At 65.9% G+C, this 17,554-nt stretch overlaps 2 protein-coding genes across 3 annotated transcripts; one reads left to right on the top strand and one right to left on the bottom strand.

Annotated features, from left to right (window-relative positions):
* The first annotated feature begins 928 nt into the window (after nt 1-928).
* On the top strand, nt 929-5,880 carry GPRIN1 (G protein regulated inducer of neurite outgrowth 1). The gene is given in 4 exon segments (XM_029998392.1): nt 929-984; nt 2,243-2,336; nt 2,539-3,516; nt 3,518-5,880. Coding segments are annotated over 2 exon segments (1,377 nt in total). The 5' UTR covers nt 929-984; nt 2,243-2,336; nt 2,539-2,578; the 3' UTR covers nt 3,957-5,880.
* Nucleotides 5,881-6,104: 224 nt separating this feature from the next.
* Nucleotides 6,105-16,816, bottom strand: CDHR2 (cadherin related family member 2). 2 transcript variants are annotated; one of them, XM_029998391.2, is made up of 33 exons: nt 16,735-16,816; nt 16,310-16,388; nt 15,772-15,830; nt 15,276-15,341; nt 15,046-15,185; nt 14,720-14,773; nt 14,394-14,483; nt 13,708-13,797; nt 13,250-13,372; nt 13,029-13,172; nt 12,812-12,887; nt 12,505-12,611; nt 12,195-12,425; nt 11,949-12,104; nt 11,556-11,723; nt 11,224-11,285; nt 10,890-11,130; nt 10,548-10,784; nt 10,206-10,275; nt 9,513-10,118; nt 9,176-9,247; nt 8,841-8,890; nt 8,575-8,726; nt 8,260-8,362; nt 8,091-8,179; nt 7,785-7,859; nt 7,591-7,668; nt 7,445-7,505; nt 7,216-7,340; nt 6,945-7,058; nt 6,702-6,779; nt 6,535-6,595; nt 6,105-6,316 (listed from the first exon to the last, which is right to left on the bottom strand). In XM_029998391.2, the coding sequence occupies exons 3-33, from the start codon at nt 15,815-15,817 to the stop codon at nt 6,200-6,202; spliced, it is 3,882 nt and encodes a 1,293-aa protein (XP_029854251.1). In that variant the 5' UTR covers nt 15,818-15,830; nt 16,310-16,388; nt 16,735-16,816; the 3' UTR covers nt 6,105-6,199. The 2 variants fall into 2 exon arrangements, with proteins under 2 accessions (XP_029854251.1, XP_029854250.1); XM_029998390.2 differs by having other exon boundaries at nt 6,105-6,319.
* Nucleotides 16,817-17,554: the final 738 nt, after the last annotated feature.

Raw genomic sequence — 17,554 nt, forward strand, 5'->3', positions numbered from 1 at the left:
ATCGCACTGGCCTCACTCTATAGATCTATAGGTTCCCCTGTCTTGGGGTTACCACCACCACCCCCCGAACCCTATAGATCTACAGCTCCTGCTCCAGTGTTGACATCCCCCAGCCAGGGAGGGGATCCTGACCCTATTGGGTGATGGGAGGCAGCTGGGGGGGGGGGGTTCAGGGAGATGCTGATGCTGGAGGGTTTTGGGGGGGGGGATGCAGGCGAGGCGAGCAGGCCGCCTTCCCCCCCGCAGCGCGAGCGGGAGTGCGTGGGAAGGAGTTAGACAAAGCCTGAGCCCGGGAGCAGAGGCAAGCGCTGCCGGGAGGGAGACGGGGACGTTCTCCCCTCCCCATCCTCCCCCACCCTTGGGCGAGGGGTACGCGGGAGCCCAGCTCCATCCCCGCCGCGGTGGCACGTTGTCCCCGTCCCTCGGGCTGGTTGGGGTGCAGCCCCCCCCCCCCCCCCCCAAGTGATGCCTGGGAGGGAAGCGGCCGTCTCCATCACCAGGTAGGAGAGGGACCGGGCTCCGTGTGGCTGTCACCCCCACCCACGGGACCCACGCTAAGGGCTGGGGACCCCCTGAGCCGGCGGGTGCCGGCCACGTGCCCTGCTGTGCCCGGGTGCACGGGGGGGTGCCGGGGTGACCGTCCCTGGGGGACACGGGGGGGGCGATGCTGGGGGATGCGGGGGGCGGGGGGGGGGCTGTGGGGTGACGGGGAGCCCCCAGGGCGGGCCGGTGGGGTCACAGCGATGACACCGGGGGGTGCTGGGACCCCCACGCTCCTCGCGGCAGCCGGCCCTCCCTCTCCTCCCCACCGCTGCCCGGGGGCGCCGGGGCGGGCGGCAGCCGGGGGGGAGCGGGCCGGGGCGCGGTACCGCCCCCGCCGCCGCCGCCCCACGCATGCTCGCCGCCGCCGCTGCCGCCGCCGCCGCGCCGGAGCCGAGCGGAGCGGAGCGGAGCGGGACGGGACGGGAGGATCCGCCGCCGCAGGTAACGGCGGCCCCGGGGCGCACGTGGCGGGACCGGGCCGAGGCGCTGCGGGCCGCCGCCGCCCGCCCCGTACCGGCACCCCCAGGGCGGGGGGGGGGGCGGCGGCGCGGGCCCCGGGATGGGCGGCGGGGTCGGTGTCGGGGTGGCCTCCTCCCTCCCCCCCCCCCCCCCCCCAGCCCCGGCCGGGGCTGCCGCGGGGGCGGCTTTGCCCGGGGCTCGGCCGGGGAACCGGGGCCGGGGCGTGCACACGCGTGTCCGTGCGTGCGGGTGTGCCCGTAGCCATGTGCTGGCGTTTGCGTGCCTGTGCGTGTGCACACGCGTGTCTGTGCGTGTGCGCGTGCCTGTGCACACGCGTGTCTGCCTGCCTGAGCGTCTGCACACACGTGTGCCGGGGCTCGCAGCTTCTCCGTGGAGCAGCAGTACCGGGGCAGCACGCCCAGCCCCGGGCCGGGCGGGGCACCCACAGCCCCCCGGGACGTAGGGTGCTGTCAGGGCAGGTCGGGGTGCGGGGCGGCAGGGCCCCCCCCCCGGGAACGGGGTGCTGCGTGGGAAGACAGGGATGGGGGGGGGGGGCGGTGTCATTGTCTCAGGGGCTCCGGCGGTGCTGGGCGGCCGCGGGGGGGTCGGTGCCAGCCTGGTCCCTGCTCCTGCTGCTTCCCTTGGGGGGGACTCGCTCGGCTCCAGCCGTGTCTGCCTGGCTCTGCCCTCTGCGGGACCCACGAGTGGCCGTGGCCAGAGGCGTGGAGTGCCCCACAGCTGTGGGACCCATGTGCTCCCAGCTCCCGAGGGACTCGCTGGCACTGGCAGAGCTGGGGGGCTCCCGGAGAACTTGGGGCTTCCCGCCATGCTCCTGCTACAGGGCTGTCCCACGGGGCTGGGGAGAGTTTGGGGCCAGTTGGGTGACAGCAACCTGTGCCCCCCCGCTGTGCCAGGGTGCCTGCCTGCAGCCAGCTCTGCGCAGCACGGCCGGGAGCTCGGCACATCCGCAACACGGGGCGTAGGTGCTGAGCTGGGGGTTCCCGTGCCTGGGGGACGCATGTCACTCCCAGCTCCGGGGATGCTGCTCCCAGCGAGCAGAGGGAAGGACTTGGCCTGCCCCGTGGCCCTGCTGTGCCCTGCAGCACACCTCAGGCCCCCGGCCCAGCTCGCTCTCACCCCACATTCTGCCCAGCTCCCCACTGGCAGGCAGGGGGTGCCGAGCATCCCAGGCTCCCAGCCTGACGCCCGGACCGTGCTCCAGCTGCCGCTCTCTCCACAGGGGTGCCTACACCACATCCCCCTCTCCAGCAGCCGCAGCAGCGCCTGGATCCCGCTCCCGGTCTGGCCGCGCCAGGGGAAGGCTGGCTTTTACGGTAGGCGACCGACACCGTTCCTCCCTTCTCGTGGGGCCAGGCACCGGCTGCCACCACACAGGCTGTGCCAGGGCTGGTGGGTGCTCCAGGCGGCCGCCCAACCTGTTGTCACGGGTGGCGTGGAGAAAAACAGTTGGCAGCCGAGAGGGACTGGGTGTCCATGCACTGCTTCTCCCTCACTGCCCCATCCTCTCTCTTGCAGACCAGCAGCGGGACTAGCATGGGAGAAGCCTTCCCCGGGCATGGGCAGTGCTAAGGAGCCCGAGGGGCTGCAGCTGCTGAGCCGCCAGGCCGGGGCCGAGGACACCTGCGAGCCCAGCGCCAGCTCCCCTGGCTGCCCACCGGTGGGCGAGTGCCTGCCCGGCTCCGGCTGTGCCGCGGGGAGCCGTGCCATGAGGACCTGCTGCGTGGCTGAGCTGGAGGCCCAGGGCACCATGGCCAGCCCAGCGGTGGAGAAGGTGCCATCACCGACGGGACCGGCTCCCAGCACGCTTCTCCCAGACGCTGGCGTGGAGCCAAGTGTGGCGGCAGTGACGGGGAGCTGCGGGGGACCAAGTGGCGTTGCCCCTGCCTGTGGTCCCGTGGGGATGGGGGTCCCCAGCACCCAGAAGGAGAACACAGCCCCCGTGCCCCCCCTGCCCGAGCCCTGCCTCAAGGCACCCAGCAAGGACATGGGGAGCGTGCCGGCTCCTGCCAAACACGTGGCGTTCGTGGAGCCTGCCGTGGGCACCGGAGCAGCTGAACTTCCAAGCCAGGAGCAGCCCCAGGATGGCACAGGGACGTCCTTGGGCGCTGCGCCCCAGCTAAGGGGCAGCGAGGCTCCCAAGCACCCCCAGGGGGGCACGGCAGACCCCGCTGGCACCGGCACTGCGGGGAGCGGGGGCCAAAGCGAGGCAGGGCTGAGCCCTGCTGCCCTGGGCCAGGGCAGAGCTGAGGGGAGCCCAGCCCAGGGTGCGGATGCCGGGAGCAGCCAGCAGCCCCGGACAGCCAAGCTGCTCTGTGAGTCCTACTCCTTCAAGGTGACCCCACCGCAGGACGCCGGGATGCAGGACACGGGGACGCAAGTGGACAGCCGAGCGTCCCTGGTGTCGGTGGCCTTGAGCCCCATGAGCCCCCCGGGTGGGGCTGCTGCCTTCACCTTCCCCAGGAGAGAGCCGGGCTCTGTTGCCCCCCCCGCACCCAGAGCCCTCCAAGAAGGACGCGGAGATGCAGGTGTCCATGCCTGTGGAGACCCGCTCGGTGGCCACTGGGCCCATGACGCCGGTGGCCAAGTCCCCGCAGGCCTCGTACCCCGAGGTGCATGTGAAGGGGACAGTGGCAGAGGAGGCTCCGGAGCCCATCCGGGAGGTGAGCTGGGACGAGAAGGGGATGACGTGGGAGGTGTATGGGGCCTCCATGGAGGTGGAGGTGCTGGGCATGGCCATCCAGAAGCACCTGGAGAAGCAGATCGAGGAGCACGGGCGGCAGGTGGTGATGACCCCTCAGAGCACCCGTGCCGGCTCCGTCAAGGGAGCCCCCCGCAAAGGCGAAGCCAAGAGGCAGCCCAGCATCTTTCGGGCTCTGCTGCAAAACGTCCGGCGGCCCCGGTGCTGCTCCCGCACCGGCCCCGCCATGGAGTGAGCCGCTGCCCGCGCCGGCGGGGTGGGGGTGCCGCGGGGCTTCTCGGGGGAAGCGGGGAGGGCTCTCTGCCCCGGTGTCCCGAGACGCCCGCTGCCAGTGTGCGGGGCTCCTGGGGCTGGGGCAGGCGGTGATGGAGCACTGCACGCTGGGGCAAGGCGTCTCCTTTGCCGGGGGTCCCCCTGCCAGCCTGGTGTCCCCCCACCAGCCTAGCCCCGTGGAGGTGCCCTGGGACGTGAGGCTGGTGTCCTGTCTCTGTGCTTGGTGGCTTTTTTCAGCACGAGGAAGCACGTGGCTCCTTCTAGCCGGAGATGGCTGCTCCGTGGCATCTCCTGCCCGTGGCACAGGTCTGGACGTGGCTCAGGGTGGGCACGGGCAGGTCGCTGCTGGCTCCCCCGAGCTCTGGCCTCGCTCGCACACCAGGCAGCAGCGTTGCTCCCTGTGCTGGAGAGACGCTGGTGCGTCGCCGTGCCACCGCTTTGCCTGCCCAGGGCTCGGCCACGCTCTGACCAGCCCATGGCTGTGCACACGCGGGTCTCCGTGGCTGCCCGGTGCAGGGGCGTTCAGCCTGGACCTCCACAGCCCTGTCCTCTCTGCCCCACTGCCGTGCCGTGGGTGCCCCGGAGCTCGGAGGATGTGGCCACGCAGGGCACCGGGACAGATCTCAAATGGGAGAGACTGGGGCCAGCTACGGCTGTGGTGGAGAGCCGCTCATCCCCGTCACTGTGGCTGGAGGCGCTTGGGGAGTCTGTCCCCATGGCCCCCAGCTCACCCTGCCTGGGGATCTGCCTGGGAGCGGCCGTCAGAGCCCTTGGCACGTCCTCGCCATGGCTGGTGGTGGGGATGAAGGCTGCCCTGCCACCGGGCCTGTCCAGCTGCCCCGGTGCCAGAGAGGCACCACATGCTGGGGATGTGGATGCGTGTCCCTGTGCGGGTCCCTCCAGCCCTGCTGGCTGCTCTCGTCTGATGGCAGCCAGGGATGCGAAGGCTGCAAAGCGCTGCCACTTTTTACAGCTGGGGTTTTACAGGGTGGGGGGTGGGGGGGCTTTTATTGAACCGTGTTTGCATTTTTGGAGCTTTTTAAGAGACACTTTCAGCCATGCGCGTCCTGCCTGGAGTCACCTCCTCCCTGGTGGCCTGCAGGGCCGTGACCCTCTTTTCAAACACTTTTCCTATGTTGCCTGCGCCCCGCCGGCCTGGAGAGCGTCGGGAGCAAAGGGTCGGCGTGCGGGGGGGTGAGCATCCCCGTGGCCAGCAGCACCACGGCGTCCTGCCGAGACATGGGTCCTGGCCCCTCCAGCCTGGCCCCATGCAGAGGACCAGCCCCGCAGTGCCGCAGCGAGGGGGGGCCCAGGTCTGTGCCCATCTGTGCCCTACACCTGATAGGCAGGAGGCTGCAAACGGGGGTGCTTGAGGAGCTGCACCATCCCCTCTGGGCAGAGGTGCAGGAGAGCTTAAGGTGCCAGGGCCATCAGTGCAGCCACTTCCTCTCTTTAAGGGGCAAGTCTTGCCCCCCCAGACCCCTGTTGTACATCCTGGGCTTGCTTTGGGCCTGCGGGGCTGTCTCTTGCCCCGGGGGGTGTGCTGCGAAGGGCTCGCTGAAGCACCAGCTGGCAGTCAGAGCTGCGGCTGGTGCCTGCTCTGTGCTGGCTCTGCTCAGTGCCTTGGGCTGCGGGAACGGTGCCATGGGCACTCGGGGAAGACAGGGAGCCCTGGGGCATCCCCCCCCCCCCCCCCGCCCCGGGCTGTCCCCCACCTCCAGCCCCGAGCTGTGGCACACCAGGCTGCAGCACACTGGCGTTGCGGCTTCATCACCTACTTTCTTTTTTTCCTCTTCACTTCTTTTTTTGGGGGCGGGGGGAGGAAGGGGGCGGGAGGACCAACCTGTCAATGTGGATGTTGGGTAATAAAACCTTGCACAAACCTCTGAGTGGGGCTGCCTGCACCTCCATCCCCTGGGGCTGAGCGGGGCCAGGGGACAGTGGGGCAGCCCAGGGAAGGGTACTGTGGACAAGAAGCCACGCTGAGCCCCGTGGCGGCACTCACCTCCCTTCCGGCACCAGCCTGGCCCAAAACCAGCACCTCGTGCCAGGAGAGATGCCCCCAAGCTGGCTGAGCCCCCCGGGGTGATGGCCGCAGGACACTTATGACCCCCGTGGGACAGGTTTATTACCAGCCTCTGAACACAACATCTTCAAAGCAGCTGCCCAAGTCCCGCTCCGGCCCTGCTGCACCCCTGCGCCTGCTCACAAGTCTGTGGTGGTGAAGGTGGTGTTGATGTATGCTGTTTTGGTGGGCTCCTTCATGTTCAGGGCGGCCACCAGCACCTCCTCGTCAGTGGGGTCTGTCAGCTGTGTTTTGCCCTGCTGCAGAAGGAGAGTGTGGTCAGAGGGGATGGGGACAGAGATGGGCGACAGGGACACTCCTGTCCTTCCCAGGAGCTGGGGGCTGGCAAAGGGATGGAGAGGATATGGGGGATATGAGGGATCCAGGAGCCCGGGAACCAAAGCAGAGAGGAGGGGGCAGGGGGGTGCGGTGGGAGGACTCCCTGCTGGGCACCAGCAGTTCTTTGCACACTCACCTTGGCCTTGAGGTTGTTGTCCCCGGGTGCATTTACTGTGTTTTCATCCAGGGAATTCATGCTGTGGAGAGTGGAGGGTGGGGGGGTAGAAGAGGGCCCTGGCACTGGCGGAGTGGGGACACAGGGTGATGGCCCCGTGGCCTTTGGGACCTGCCCACAGAGCTCACCTGGCTACAGAGCTGGAGTCCTCGTGAAAGCCCAGGTCGTGGGAGGGATTGAGTGACAGGTTCAGCATAGGGTTGGCCCTGGCCAGGGACGGGTGGTAGGTGAGTGACCGTCCCGTGGGGCTGTGGGGTCAGCCCAGGGCAGCCATGTCCCCCCAGGCAGGAGTGTGCCAGCGAGCCCTGCAGCCCCTGCATGTGGGGGACATGCCGGGTTCTCCCCTCCTGCCACAGGTTGCCCCCACTCACCCCTCTGCATTGTACTGGTTGGTCCCGGGGATGCCGGCTCCCTGCTGTGCCATGGCAGGGCTGAACGTTGTGGCCACTTTCAGAGCCTTCATCGCACTCAGCTTCCTCTTGTAGCTGCAAAGCCCAGGGACAGGGCGTGTGAGAGGGGCAGGGGGAGCTGGGCCATGGGATGGGGTGGAAAGGAATGGGATGGGAGGTAGGGATGGGTTTAGGGTTGCCGGTGAGGATGGGGGTGGTGGGCGAGGCAGGAGGGGTGCGGGCGGTGCGGTACCTCCTGGTGGTGAGAATCAAGACCAGGGTTATGACGAGGATGAAGATGAGCAGGAACGCTGCCAGCCCTGCGATGATGCCGATCAGCTCTGTCTCCCTGGTGGGCTTTGCCACCTCCCCGGGGCCCTGGTGCAGAGCAGGGGTGAGGGCACAGCCCTGGCCAGCGGACCACCCCGTAGCCCCACACGTTGCTGGTGCCCTCTCTGTGCCCCTTGCCCGTCCCCACTCACGATGACGGCCAGGCCCAGGTTCACCAGCTCAGCCAGGACCAGCGGGTTGGACTGTATGAGCCTGCCGAGGAAAGCGGAGGCGTGAGCGGCTGGGCCGGTCCAGGCGTGTGGCAGTGCCCATGCGCGGCCCCCGCCCCAGCACGCACACGCTCAGCTGGTTGACGTCCAGGGCAGTGCCGTTGCTGTAGACGAAGTACGCCTCCATTACTGACTTGGCTTTCACCCTGCGGGATCAAAGATGGGGTGAGTGGGGTGCAGGGCACGGTGCCCTGCCCCAGGGTGACCCCCTCCGATGCCACCACCACGTCCCCTTCCTCACCACCTGCATGGCCCCACTCACTGGGCGGCACGGGTGTCCTCTATGGTCCGGATGGCCACCACGTAGACCCCTGCCTTAGTTGCGGTGGTCAGGGCCCTAGGAACAGGAAGGATGGAGGGAGGCTGGGCTGGGTGTCCTGCCGCTCCGCTCGTGGGCACGGGAAGCGGCTGGACCCCCTGCAGTCCCTGGCTCTGGTGGGGACCTGCCTGCCTTGGTCCCCTTCATGGTCTATGAAGCTGGGAGAGACGGTCGGTGGGTCCTGGCCTGCATGCTCGTGTCCCCCGCTGCCCAGCCATGCACCAACCACCCCAGCCCTGCACCCCTTACACTTTGATATTTTCAGAGTTACTCTGGACTTCATCCACCGTTGTCATGAACTGGAGGCGAATGCGGTAGCTCTGATCTACTGCAAAGATCTGCGTGGGGAGAGCAGGGGTGAGCAGGGCTGGGCAGGCCGTGGGGCGTCCCTGGATGGGGGGGCAGGGGTGACACTCACGTTCAGCACGGTCTGTGCTGTGTGAACTGGTGCCTCACGGTCCTGAGCCTCCACTGTCACCTGGTACTGCCCCTTCAGTGAGCCATCGAGGTTGCTGGCCACCCTGCAAGATGGGGATGTCAGCGATCCCATGGGACATCCCTGCCAGGGCATCACTATCCCCCCAAGCTCCACCCTGCCACCATGCCCAGGGCAGGACCCCAGGATGGATTTGCCCCCTTGCCAGCCTGCACTGGCCCTGCCTGCACCCCTGCCTTGTGGCAGGCAGGAGCTGACCCACGTTCCCCCCACCCTGGCCCAGACCCATGGCCTCACTGGATGCTCCCGACATAGCTGTCCTGCTCAGGCGTTGTCACCACCTTGAAGAGGTTCTCGAAGGGCCGGCTGACCCCTTTGTCATCCACGAGCACCACACTGACAATGGAGAAGGTGATGGTTCCCTTCAGCCCTGAGTCAGCGTCCGTGGCCTGCAGGGACAAAGCATGGCAGGAGCATGGATGAGAAAGGCCACTGCCTGCCCACGGTGCGGAGAGGTGAGCCCAGCTCCACAGACTGACAGACGCATGCACACAGCTCCTCACCTTTACGGTAGCCACTTGCAGGTCCACAGGAGAGATTTCGGGGACAACCACTGCCAGGGAAAGACAGATGGATGGCGCAGTCATGCTGGTGTGCAGCCAGGCTTGCTGCAGACCTCATGCCCACACAACCCCAGGGCTCAGCAGAGCTCCAAGCATCCCCCCACTGCCCTCGGCCCCACGGCCTTCATGGAAAGCATGGAGTAACCCCAGCCTGGCCCCTGCACCTCTCACAGCCCTGCCCTGGCTGGGGGAAGGTGCCCGCTGCCAGGGAGCATGGCAGAGCATGTGTGGGTGCAGAGAGGAGCCCACAGGTTGCACCAGCCCCAGCTTCTCACCGAAGGTCTCCACGATGGGCAGGAAGAGCGGCGTGTTGTCATTCACATCGGTGATGAGGATCCTCAGGGTTTCTGCAAATGCCCCAAAAGCAGAACTCTGGTCACCAACAGAGCAGCCCTGCAGCACCCTCCTCTGCTTCCCCTGGGAGTCCCATCCTCCCAGCAGGCTCAGGTCTCGGTGGCAGGGACCAAAAGAACTGGGGACACCCTCCCTCCATTGCCAAACCACCCAGCTCCCACGCTGCTCCCCACAGCTCCTCCTGGGAGGTGGGAGAGGCAGGTCCCACCTCCCTCCATGCCCAGTGGCAGTAGAAGGAGCGGGGAGTGGGCGCCGTACCATTCTGGCTGTAGCGGTTGCCCCTCTCGGTGTACAGGTCTTCAGCCCGCAGCGTGAGCACCACCCTGTCGCACAGTTCGTAGTCAATGTCCGAGCTGTTCACCAGCACTGAGCCATTGGGTGCCAGCACGAACCAGTCCCAGCACACCTCCCCGGCACTGCTCGCGCCCTTGAAGCAGGTGACCGCCAGTTCTTCAAAGACCAGTGAGTGGTTAGTGTCTGGGTCGGAGGCGACCAGCGTGTAGACCAGACCCTGCTGTGTGCCGTTCTCGCTTATGTGCACATCCTGCAGCGAGACAGTGGGGGGCTCATCATTGATGTCTAGGATGTGGACCACCACCGAGACACTGGCAGTGTCCCCCACGTTCTCTGCGGCTGTGTTGTCTGCCAGCACCACCAAGGAGAATAACTTCTGCTGCAGGGTGTCATAGTCCAGGGACATGTTGGTGTCCACAGACAGCTGCCCACCATAGTGCCCTGGCCCTAGGCGGGATGAGCGGATCAAGAAGTTGCTGGAGCCACTGCCCCTCTGAAGCAGGAAGGAAATGCGGGAATTGATGTCTGTTTGGTCGGCGTCTGTGGCCTCCACCATACCCACGAAGGACTCTGCAGATGGAGACAGACACTCAGTGGCCAGTGGGCACTGACTCGGGGACACCACTGGTCCCATGAATCTGGTTGTGCAACTTCTACCTGGAGAGTCTTCAAAGACTGAGAACTCATAGAACTGCTTGAGGAACATGGGTGCATTGTCGTTTGTGTCCTGCAGGAGACAAAGCCCATGGTTGTAGCTGCTCCAGGAAACAGGGTGCCCCACAGCAGGCTGGGGACAGGAGTGTGGACCTACCTGCAGGCAGGAGGGACACAAGCCCTCTCCTGCCTCCCTGCATCAAGTCTTCCCTCCACCCCCACAGGGAGCCTGGGAACATGGTGCCTCTGCCACGGCCAGGGATCCCACATCCCTTCCCTGCCCATCCATCTCAGCTCCAAGCCCCAGCCTGCCCCAGCGTGTCCCCTCTTGTGCCCCGGGCTTACCCCCACAGTGATGGTGACGTTCACTAAGGTGCTGAGCTGCGGCGTGCCGTGGTCATACACCTTCACAGTCACCACCATCTGCCCCTGCTCGTCTTCCAAGGCCTCGCGGTCCAGTGGCTCCTTGCTGTGCATCTCACCTGTGGATGCGTTGATGGTGAAGTTGTTGCTGAATGGTCCTGGCAAGATCTTGAAACCCAGTTTGCTGTTGAGGTTGCCAGGCTCGTCGTTGTCAATAGCCTGAAAAGGTCAGGGGTTGGAACGGGGCTGTCCAGCACCACGGGGACAGTCCCTACTCCTCTCTGACAGCCCCTCATCATCCCCTCCACCTCCATCAGTGCATACCTGGATCTGCGTTCTGATGTTCAGCCCCTCTTCCACTGAGATGAAGTAGGAGCCGGTGACGATGGGTGCCATGTCGTTGTAATCCAGCACAGTGATCTCCAGCACTGTGGTGCCCACCAGGTTGCCCCCATCCTTGGCCTGGAGGTTGGCGTAGTAGATGGAGCGAGTCTCCCGGTCCAGCAAGCTCCCGTTCTGCACCAGTACTGCCCCGGTCGTGGCGTTCACCATGAAGATTTTACGGCTACGGCACACACAGAGCCATCACGAGGGCTCAGGCCTGGAGCTCCCTCTCCAGGACAATATCCTGGTCGTGGCTGGTTGTGCCCCTACGTACATGCTCTCCGGGAGCAGCTGGTAGGTGATCTGGCCCAGGACACCGCTGTCTGGATCATAGGCCTAAAAGAGAGAAGGAAGGGTCTGTTCAGTCTGCCTTAGCCCCCAAAGCAGTGATGAGTCTGGGGCACTGGCCGCTGGCAGTGAGCACCCCAAAAATGTGGCCCTGATGGGCACAGGGTCCCACAGTCTGTGTGCCCGCTGGCACCACCTCCTTCCTATGTGCATGGAGAGACCAGTGCCCTCAACGCAAGCTGCATTAGCGGTGCCAGGCGTGCCCAGCATCCTGCTTGGGGGATGTAAGCTGTGCCCACTCCCTGCCCAGCGCCTGACCGTGATGTTTGGGGAGATGATGGTGCCAGCAGGGCTGCCCTCCACCACACTCAGGTTGTAGGTGTTCTGGGGGAACTCAGGGATGTGGTCGTTGCTGTCAATGAGGCTGATGGTCACAGTGGCCGTGGAGCAGCAGTCCGCGGGGTTCCCCATGTCATTTGCAATGATCTGCAGGATGGAGAAGGGACAGTGTCTCACATGGGTCCCCAAACATAAGAAAGAGACGTGTCACACTCCAGCCCAGCTCCCCTGCACCAAACAAGCTGCCAGGGCAGAGCCATGTTCTGCTTTGGCTTTTGAACCCTGCAGGAGAAGGGCTGTGTCCCCGCTTTTCCCCAGCATATGCAGGGAGCAGGGAATGCCCCCACAGTGAGCCAACCCTACGGGTCCCACCTGCACCACCATGATATGGCTTATCTCATAGTCCACAGAGGATGGGTCTTGCACCAGGAGCTGGACCTCCCCTGTGCCCACGATCTTTGCGGGGGAGACAGTGAAGGCGCTGGCATTTGGACCCTGCAGGTACAGCTCATAATTGCTGTTGATGCTCTGCCGGGAGAGACATGCAGGAGTGAGGGTGGGTGGTGCAGCAAGGAAAAACACCTGCACCCTTTCTCAGCCCCCTGGACAGGCTCCCACCTTGTCAGGGTCGTGGGCGACGATGCTGAGGTTGGACACGGGCAGTCTGGAGGAGGAGTGCTCTATGATGTTGCCCCTGAAGTTGTTCTGGGCACCGGTGGAGAAGTTGCAGCTGGGAAGGGAGCAGTGGTAGAACTGGGGCTTGTTGTCATTGACATCGGTCACCGTGACTGTCACCAGGGTCCTGGCCAGGGCCACCTTGCCATGGATGTCCAGGTGCATCTCACGCGCCTGGGCAGGAGGAGAGAGGTGGTCGGAGGGCCCAGGGGAGAGGAAGAGGATGGGGTTCCCCTTGCTGCCTCCTACTCACCGTGACCTCCAGTAGCACCTCCTCGCCTGGCAGCTGCTCACGATCCAGGAGCCCACTCACAGTGATGGTGCCCGTCGTGGAACTGATAGCAAAGGGGACACTGGCATCTAGGGCAACGGGACAGCAGGAATCAGCTGCAGCCACCGGGAAACGCAGGCCTGGCCCTCTCTGCCAGCAGAGCATGCTGGCGGCGCCTGGGAGCCCAGAACAAGTCCCTGTGGTGCCCCTTGCTGCCTGATCCCCCCCTGGCCAATCCCACCCTGCCACTGCTCACTCCCTGCCCATCCCGCCCTGCCCCATCACTCACTGGTGATGCTGTAGGAGATATTATCATTCACCCCTGTGTCTCTGTCCATGGCGGTGACCGTCAGCACAGTGGTGCCCTGTGGGGACATGACCACCAAGGCAGGACCTATGATGTCTCCAGCTGCCCCCATGCCTGGTGGCCCAGATGCCCCGGGCCGTCAGAGACCCCAGGGAGGGCCAGGGGTAGGGACATGCTATGGGGCAGGCAGGCTTCTTACCAGGGCGCAGTTCTCTGGTACGGAGCTGGAGTAGGGCTCGTTGAGGAACCGTGGGTCCAGATTGGGCTCGTCGAGGATGGTCACAGACAGGTAGGTTGAGCTATTCTGGAAGGTCAACACATTGTGCAGCATTCCCCCACCATCCTGGGGAGCGGAGCACCTGTTAGCCCCATGGCACCCTTACCTGGCAGCCCTGCACCCCCGGCCTGGCTGGTCCCCACCTTGGCGAGGATCTTGAGCTGGTAGAAGGTGTTCTTAGCATAGTCCAGTGAGCCATTAAGCACCACGTTCCCGTTGGCCAGGATGTAGAAAAGCCAGCGATTCTTCGTGTTGTCTGGGATCACCTGAGCAGGGGACATCACCCCATGTCACCAAGGCAGGGAGCAGACGTGCCCAAGCAGGGATGGGGGCTCAATCCCCAACCTTCTGCCAGGCTTGGCCCACGGGCTGTGGGGACTCCCTACCACCCGGCTCATCCCCAGCTTGCAACTGTTCAGCACCTTGCACCCATTGCCCAGTGGGTGCAGAGCCAGCCCTCCTGACCCGACGCATACCCCTGCTCCCCCAGAGCCATGGGGCTGCCCCTGGCTGGGTCACCCAGCACCTTCTGCCCCACAGGGGTGGCTCAGGGATGGGTTTCGGGTATGGCACGCCCCACTCTGCAATGCACTGTGCTCACCTCCTCGATGCTGTAGCTGACTTTGGAGGCGTTCCCGGTGTCGATGTCGTTGGCAAACACGGTGTAGATGATGCTGCCGAGTTTCGTGTTCTGGGCACACAGTGGTGGGGGGGTGGCATCACCCAGGACAGCAGGAGGGGTGGTGCTGGGCCCGGCCCCTGCCAGCCCTGCTGTGGGGTGCTCCGGCCCCTCAGAGCTCCAGGGGCTGCCCAGTTCCGCGGGCCACGCAGGGATGAGCTGCTGCCCTCGCTCACACAAGGCAGAGGCCGGATCCACCCTGCCACCCTCCCCAGAGCTCCCTGGGCGCAGGGGCTGCACCCCAGCTCCGGGGCTGCCAGAGGGGAGTTGGGCTGAACCCCACACCCTGTCTGCACCCCGATCTGGCCTCACCCTGGCCCAGCCCGAGCGGCAGCTCGGGCACTCCCTGATGAGAAGCTCATCGCAAGGGCAGAGTCCCAGCCATGCGCCAGTGCCTCAGACGGGCAGAGAGGCCCCTGCCGGGAGCTGCCCTGGCACGGAGCGCTCCCAGGTCACCCGCGCCGGCTGCACCATCGCCCCACGCCCAGGCACGCTGTCACTGCACGCCCGGGTGGAGGGTCAGCCTGTTCCCGGCGCACCCAGGCCACAGGAGGCACCCAGCACCCCTGCCCTGCTGCCCGTGGGGACGGGAGGTCCTGGGGAGGTACCTCGGGGACGAAGGTTTCATATGGCAGGTGCTGGAAGACTGGAGCGTTGTCGTTACGGTCCTCCACAATGATCGCGAGTTTTCTGGAGACCTACCGGGTGTCGGGGAGGGCGTGGGATGGGTGCGGGAGATGGTGCCCAGCAGAGCTGGGTGCGGTTCTGGCACCCCATGCCCACCTTGGCTCTGAAGCCAGCCAGCATCACCTGCTCCTGGGCAAAGCCCACCTCCAGCCCCCTTCCCCACCGAGCCTCGTCCACGGCCCCACTGACACCCTGCTCCCATCCCCATCACCCGCTTCAGCCACCCAGCCCGTGCCCCAGCACTCACTGCATCGTTCATCCCGTCGAACACCCTGACGGTGATGGTGAGCCTGGCCTGGTGCTGGGGGGGACATAAGGCAGGACTTGGTCAGGGCCAGGCAGAGCTTGATCCTTGGATGGCTGAGCCCCAATGCCCTCCCACCTGCCACCCCTGGGTGGGATGCTCCTCCCAGACAGCTCTCCCCCCTGGAGCAGGGCTTCGGGGCCAGGGAGTGACCCACGGTACCGCCATGAGCAGCTCTCCCACGGGTCTCATGGCTTGGCCCTCCATTCCCATCACCCCAGACCCCCCCCAGCTCAGGCAGGGAGATCTGCCCCGGTCTCTGCCCTCACCTCGCGGTCCAGGGAGTTCCTCAGCGTCACGTTGCCTGTCTGGGCATCGACAGAGAAGTAGAAGGACTCTGGCCCACTGATGCTGTAGGTGAGCGAGTCCCCGTCAAAGTCAATAGCCGTCAGCTGGAAAGCATGCTGGCCTGGGGGCACAGGCAGCATCAGTCCCTGCTCGAGGACCCTCTGGCTGCTCCTCCTGCACCCCAGAGCTTCCCCAAGACTGCCCCACTCACCCAACTCCAGGTCTTCAGGCACGTAGACGAAGGACATGTTGAAGAAGGGGGCTGTGTTGCCTGAAACTACAAGGAGGAGGTGTGCTGAGCACCACCTCTGCACCGTGCTCTGCCTGCGCCCTGCACCCCTGTGCCTGGCAGCACCTCCCTAGCCCCAGCCCCAGCTCCTGGCCGTGTTTTGGGTCTCCAGGGGAGGCAGGGGAACCCACCACCCCTCACCTTCCTCATGCTCATCCCACATCTCCCACCTCCAGACCACACTTGTCCTTCAGCTGCAGCACCCATGCTGGATGCTATCCCCACTGCCCAGCCCCCTGCCCGCTCTGCCTTGCCCTGGGGCAGCAAGGTTGCCATTGGGTCTCCAAGGTGCCAATGGGGTGGGCAGCTGTTTTGGGGGTCTCAGCTGCCCTCAGGGAATTCAGAACGAGTGTTGGGGGCTGAAAGCACCTCCAACACCTCCTGCCCATCCATGCCAGCCACGGAGCAAAGTTCTCACCTGCTGCCAGGAGGAAGGGGAGCAGCACCAGCGAACGCCATGCCATCCTGCCAGCGAGCCTGTGGGCACACACCAGAGAACAAGCACCTGGGGCTGACATCTGCCTGATCCCACCAGCCACCCCAAATCCCTCCTGGGGAGCAGCCACTGGGGCAGGAGGGGCTTTGGTGGGGACAATCCCCTCTGCTGAGCCAAGCTGGTGAGCAAGCGTCAGGCTCCATGCCACAACACCCGGGCACAGGCTCCTCTGGGACATGGCATGGGGGGACAGTGTTGGCCTCCAGGTGCTGGAGACCATCGGGGTGCTTGGGGACCCCAGGAGCCTCTCCTGGGCATGGCTAGAGGCTCCATTGCTTGGGCTCAACCCGGCCACCCCAAGCAGCGCTTGGAGCCCACGAGCAATCTGTGACACCACCATGGTGTCTCCCTTCTTGTGCCATGGCCTGTGGGCAGCCTCACAGCTGACAGACACCCCCGCCTCCCCCCACAATGGGCCACGGTGCCCGTGGGGGCCGGGGCAGGGGCCGACATCCCTTACCTGCGGTCGCGTCGCTGGGGATGCTGCCGGGCGGGCTGCTCTGCGCTCACACCCTGATACCGCTAGAGAACTTTGCCTCCTGCAGTAAAAACATTCATCAATTATTAACTGCAATTGAGGGGTGAGAAATCCCTCTCTCATCTTCCGTATTCCTTGTGCTCATGCCCCAGCTGCTGCCCAGCCCAGCCCCATGCTCGGTCCCCAACCCCAGCTCCCCAGGTCCCCACGCTGGGTGCCGTCCCCCAGGATTCAGCCAGCCCAAACTGCACCCATGAGACTCTGGCTCCCGGGAGGGATGCAGAGCCTGCAAGGATGCAGAGGGATCCTGCACCACCCCAGGGAACCAGAGAGGGGCTGAGGAAATGCCCCACATCCCCTGGGCTGGGGACACCGGGGTCCCACCAGGACAGGGGGTGGGCACCAACCTGGTGGTGCGGCTACTGGGGCGGGTGCCTGGGGCCCTCTGCACCCCGCTGCCACCTGCTCCCCTCCCCGGGGGCTCAGCCCAGCCTCCCTGACCTACTTCGGATCCGCTGGGGACAAGGGCAGATTGTGCAGCTCCGCTCAGGCAGAAGAGGGCTGGGAGGTGACGGGTGGGGGCACGGCCAGTCCTGGCCCTGTGGGACCCCCGTCTCTGTGGCCCTGGGCCTCTTGACCCCTATTCTCCGGGGAAGCCACGGGGTCTGGATGCCCGGGAAGCTGTGGGGTTCCCCCAGACACCTAGCCTGCTCCTATGTCCCCATCTCACCCCACACCTGGGTCAGGGAGCCCCCAGAGAAGGGGCTACAGGGGGCCAGCCTGGGACACCCCCCCCCAGAAAACCCCTCCAGGGCTGGTCCAGGATCCTCCCAGCCCCTGCGAAGACTGCACCGGGACACCCCCACAGACACCCCATGGGCTGCCTGGGGGTACCCCTGGAGCGTGCCAGGGCTGGCCCAGGACGAATCCCCTGAGCCCCCCGGGGCTGGTGCTGAACACCCCTCTGCAAACTGCCCCTGTCTGTCCCGGGTCGCCCCACACCTCCCAAGGGCTGGCCCGGGACACCTTCCCCAGCGCACACCCGGGCCGGCGTTGGAGTGCGCTGCCGCTCGGAGCATTACGGCCGGAGCACCGCGCCGCGCGGTTTTGGTGGCGCCGCTCTTGGGCGCAGTACGGCGGGAGGGGGGCGGGCGCGCCCATCGGCGCAGCGCGGGGGGGGGGGGGGGGAGGCGCGGCGCGGCCGGTTCCATCGGGTCGGCGGGCGCG

Source organism: Aquila chrysaetos, chromosome 22 (assembly GCF_900496995.4).
Source record: "Aquila chrysaetos chrysaetos chromosome 22, bAquChr1.4, whole genome shotgun sequence".
In the NCBI taxonomy this organism is placed as follows: Eukaryota; Metazoa; Chordata; class Aves; order Accipitriformes; family Accipitridae; genus Aquila; species Aquila chrysaetos.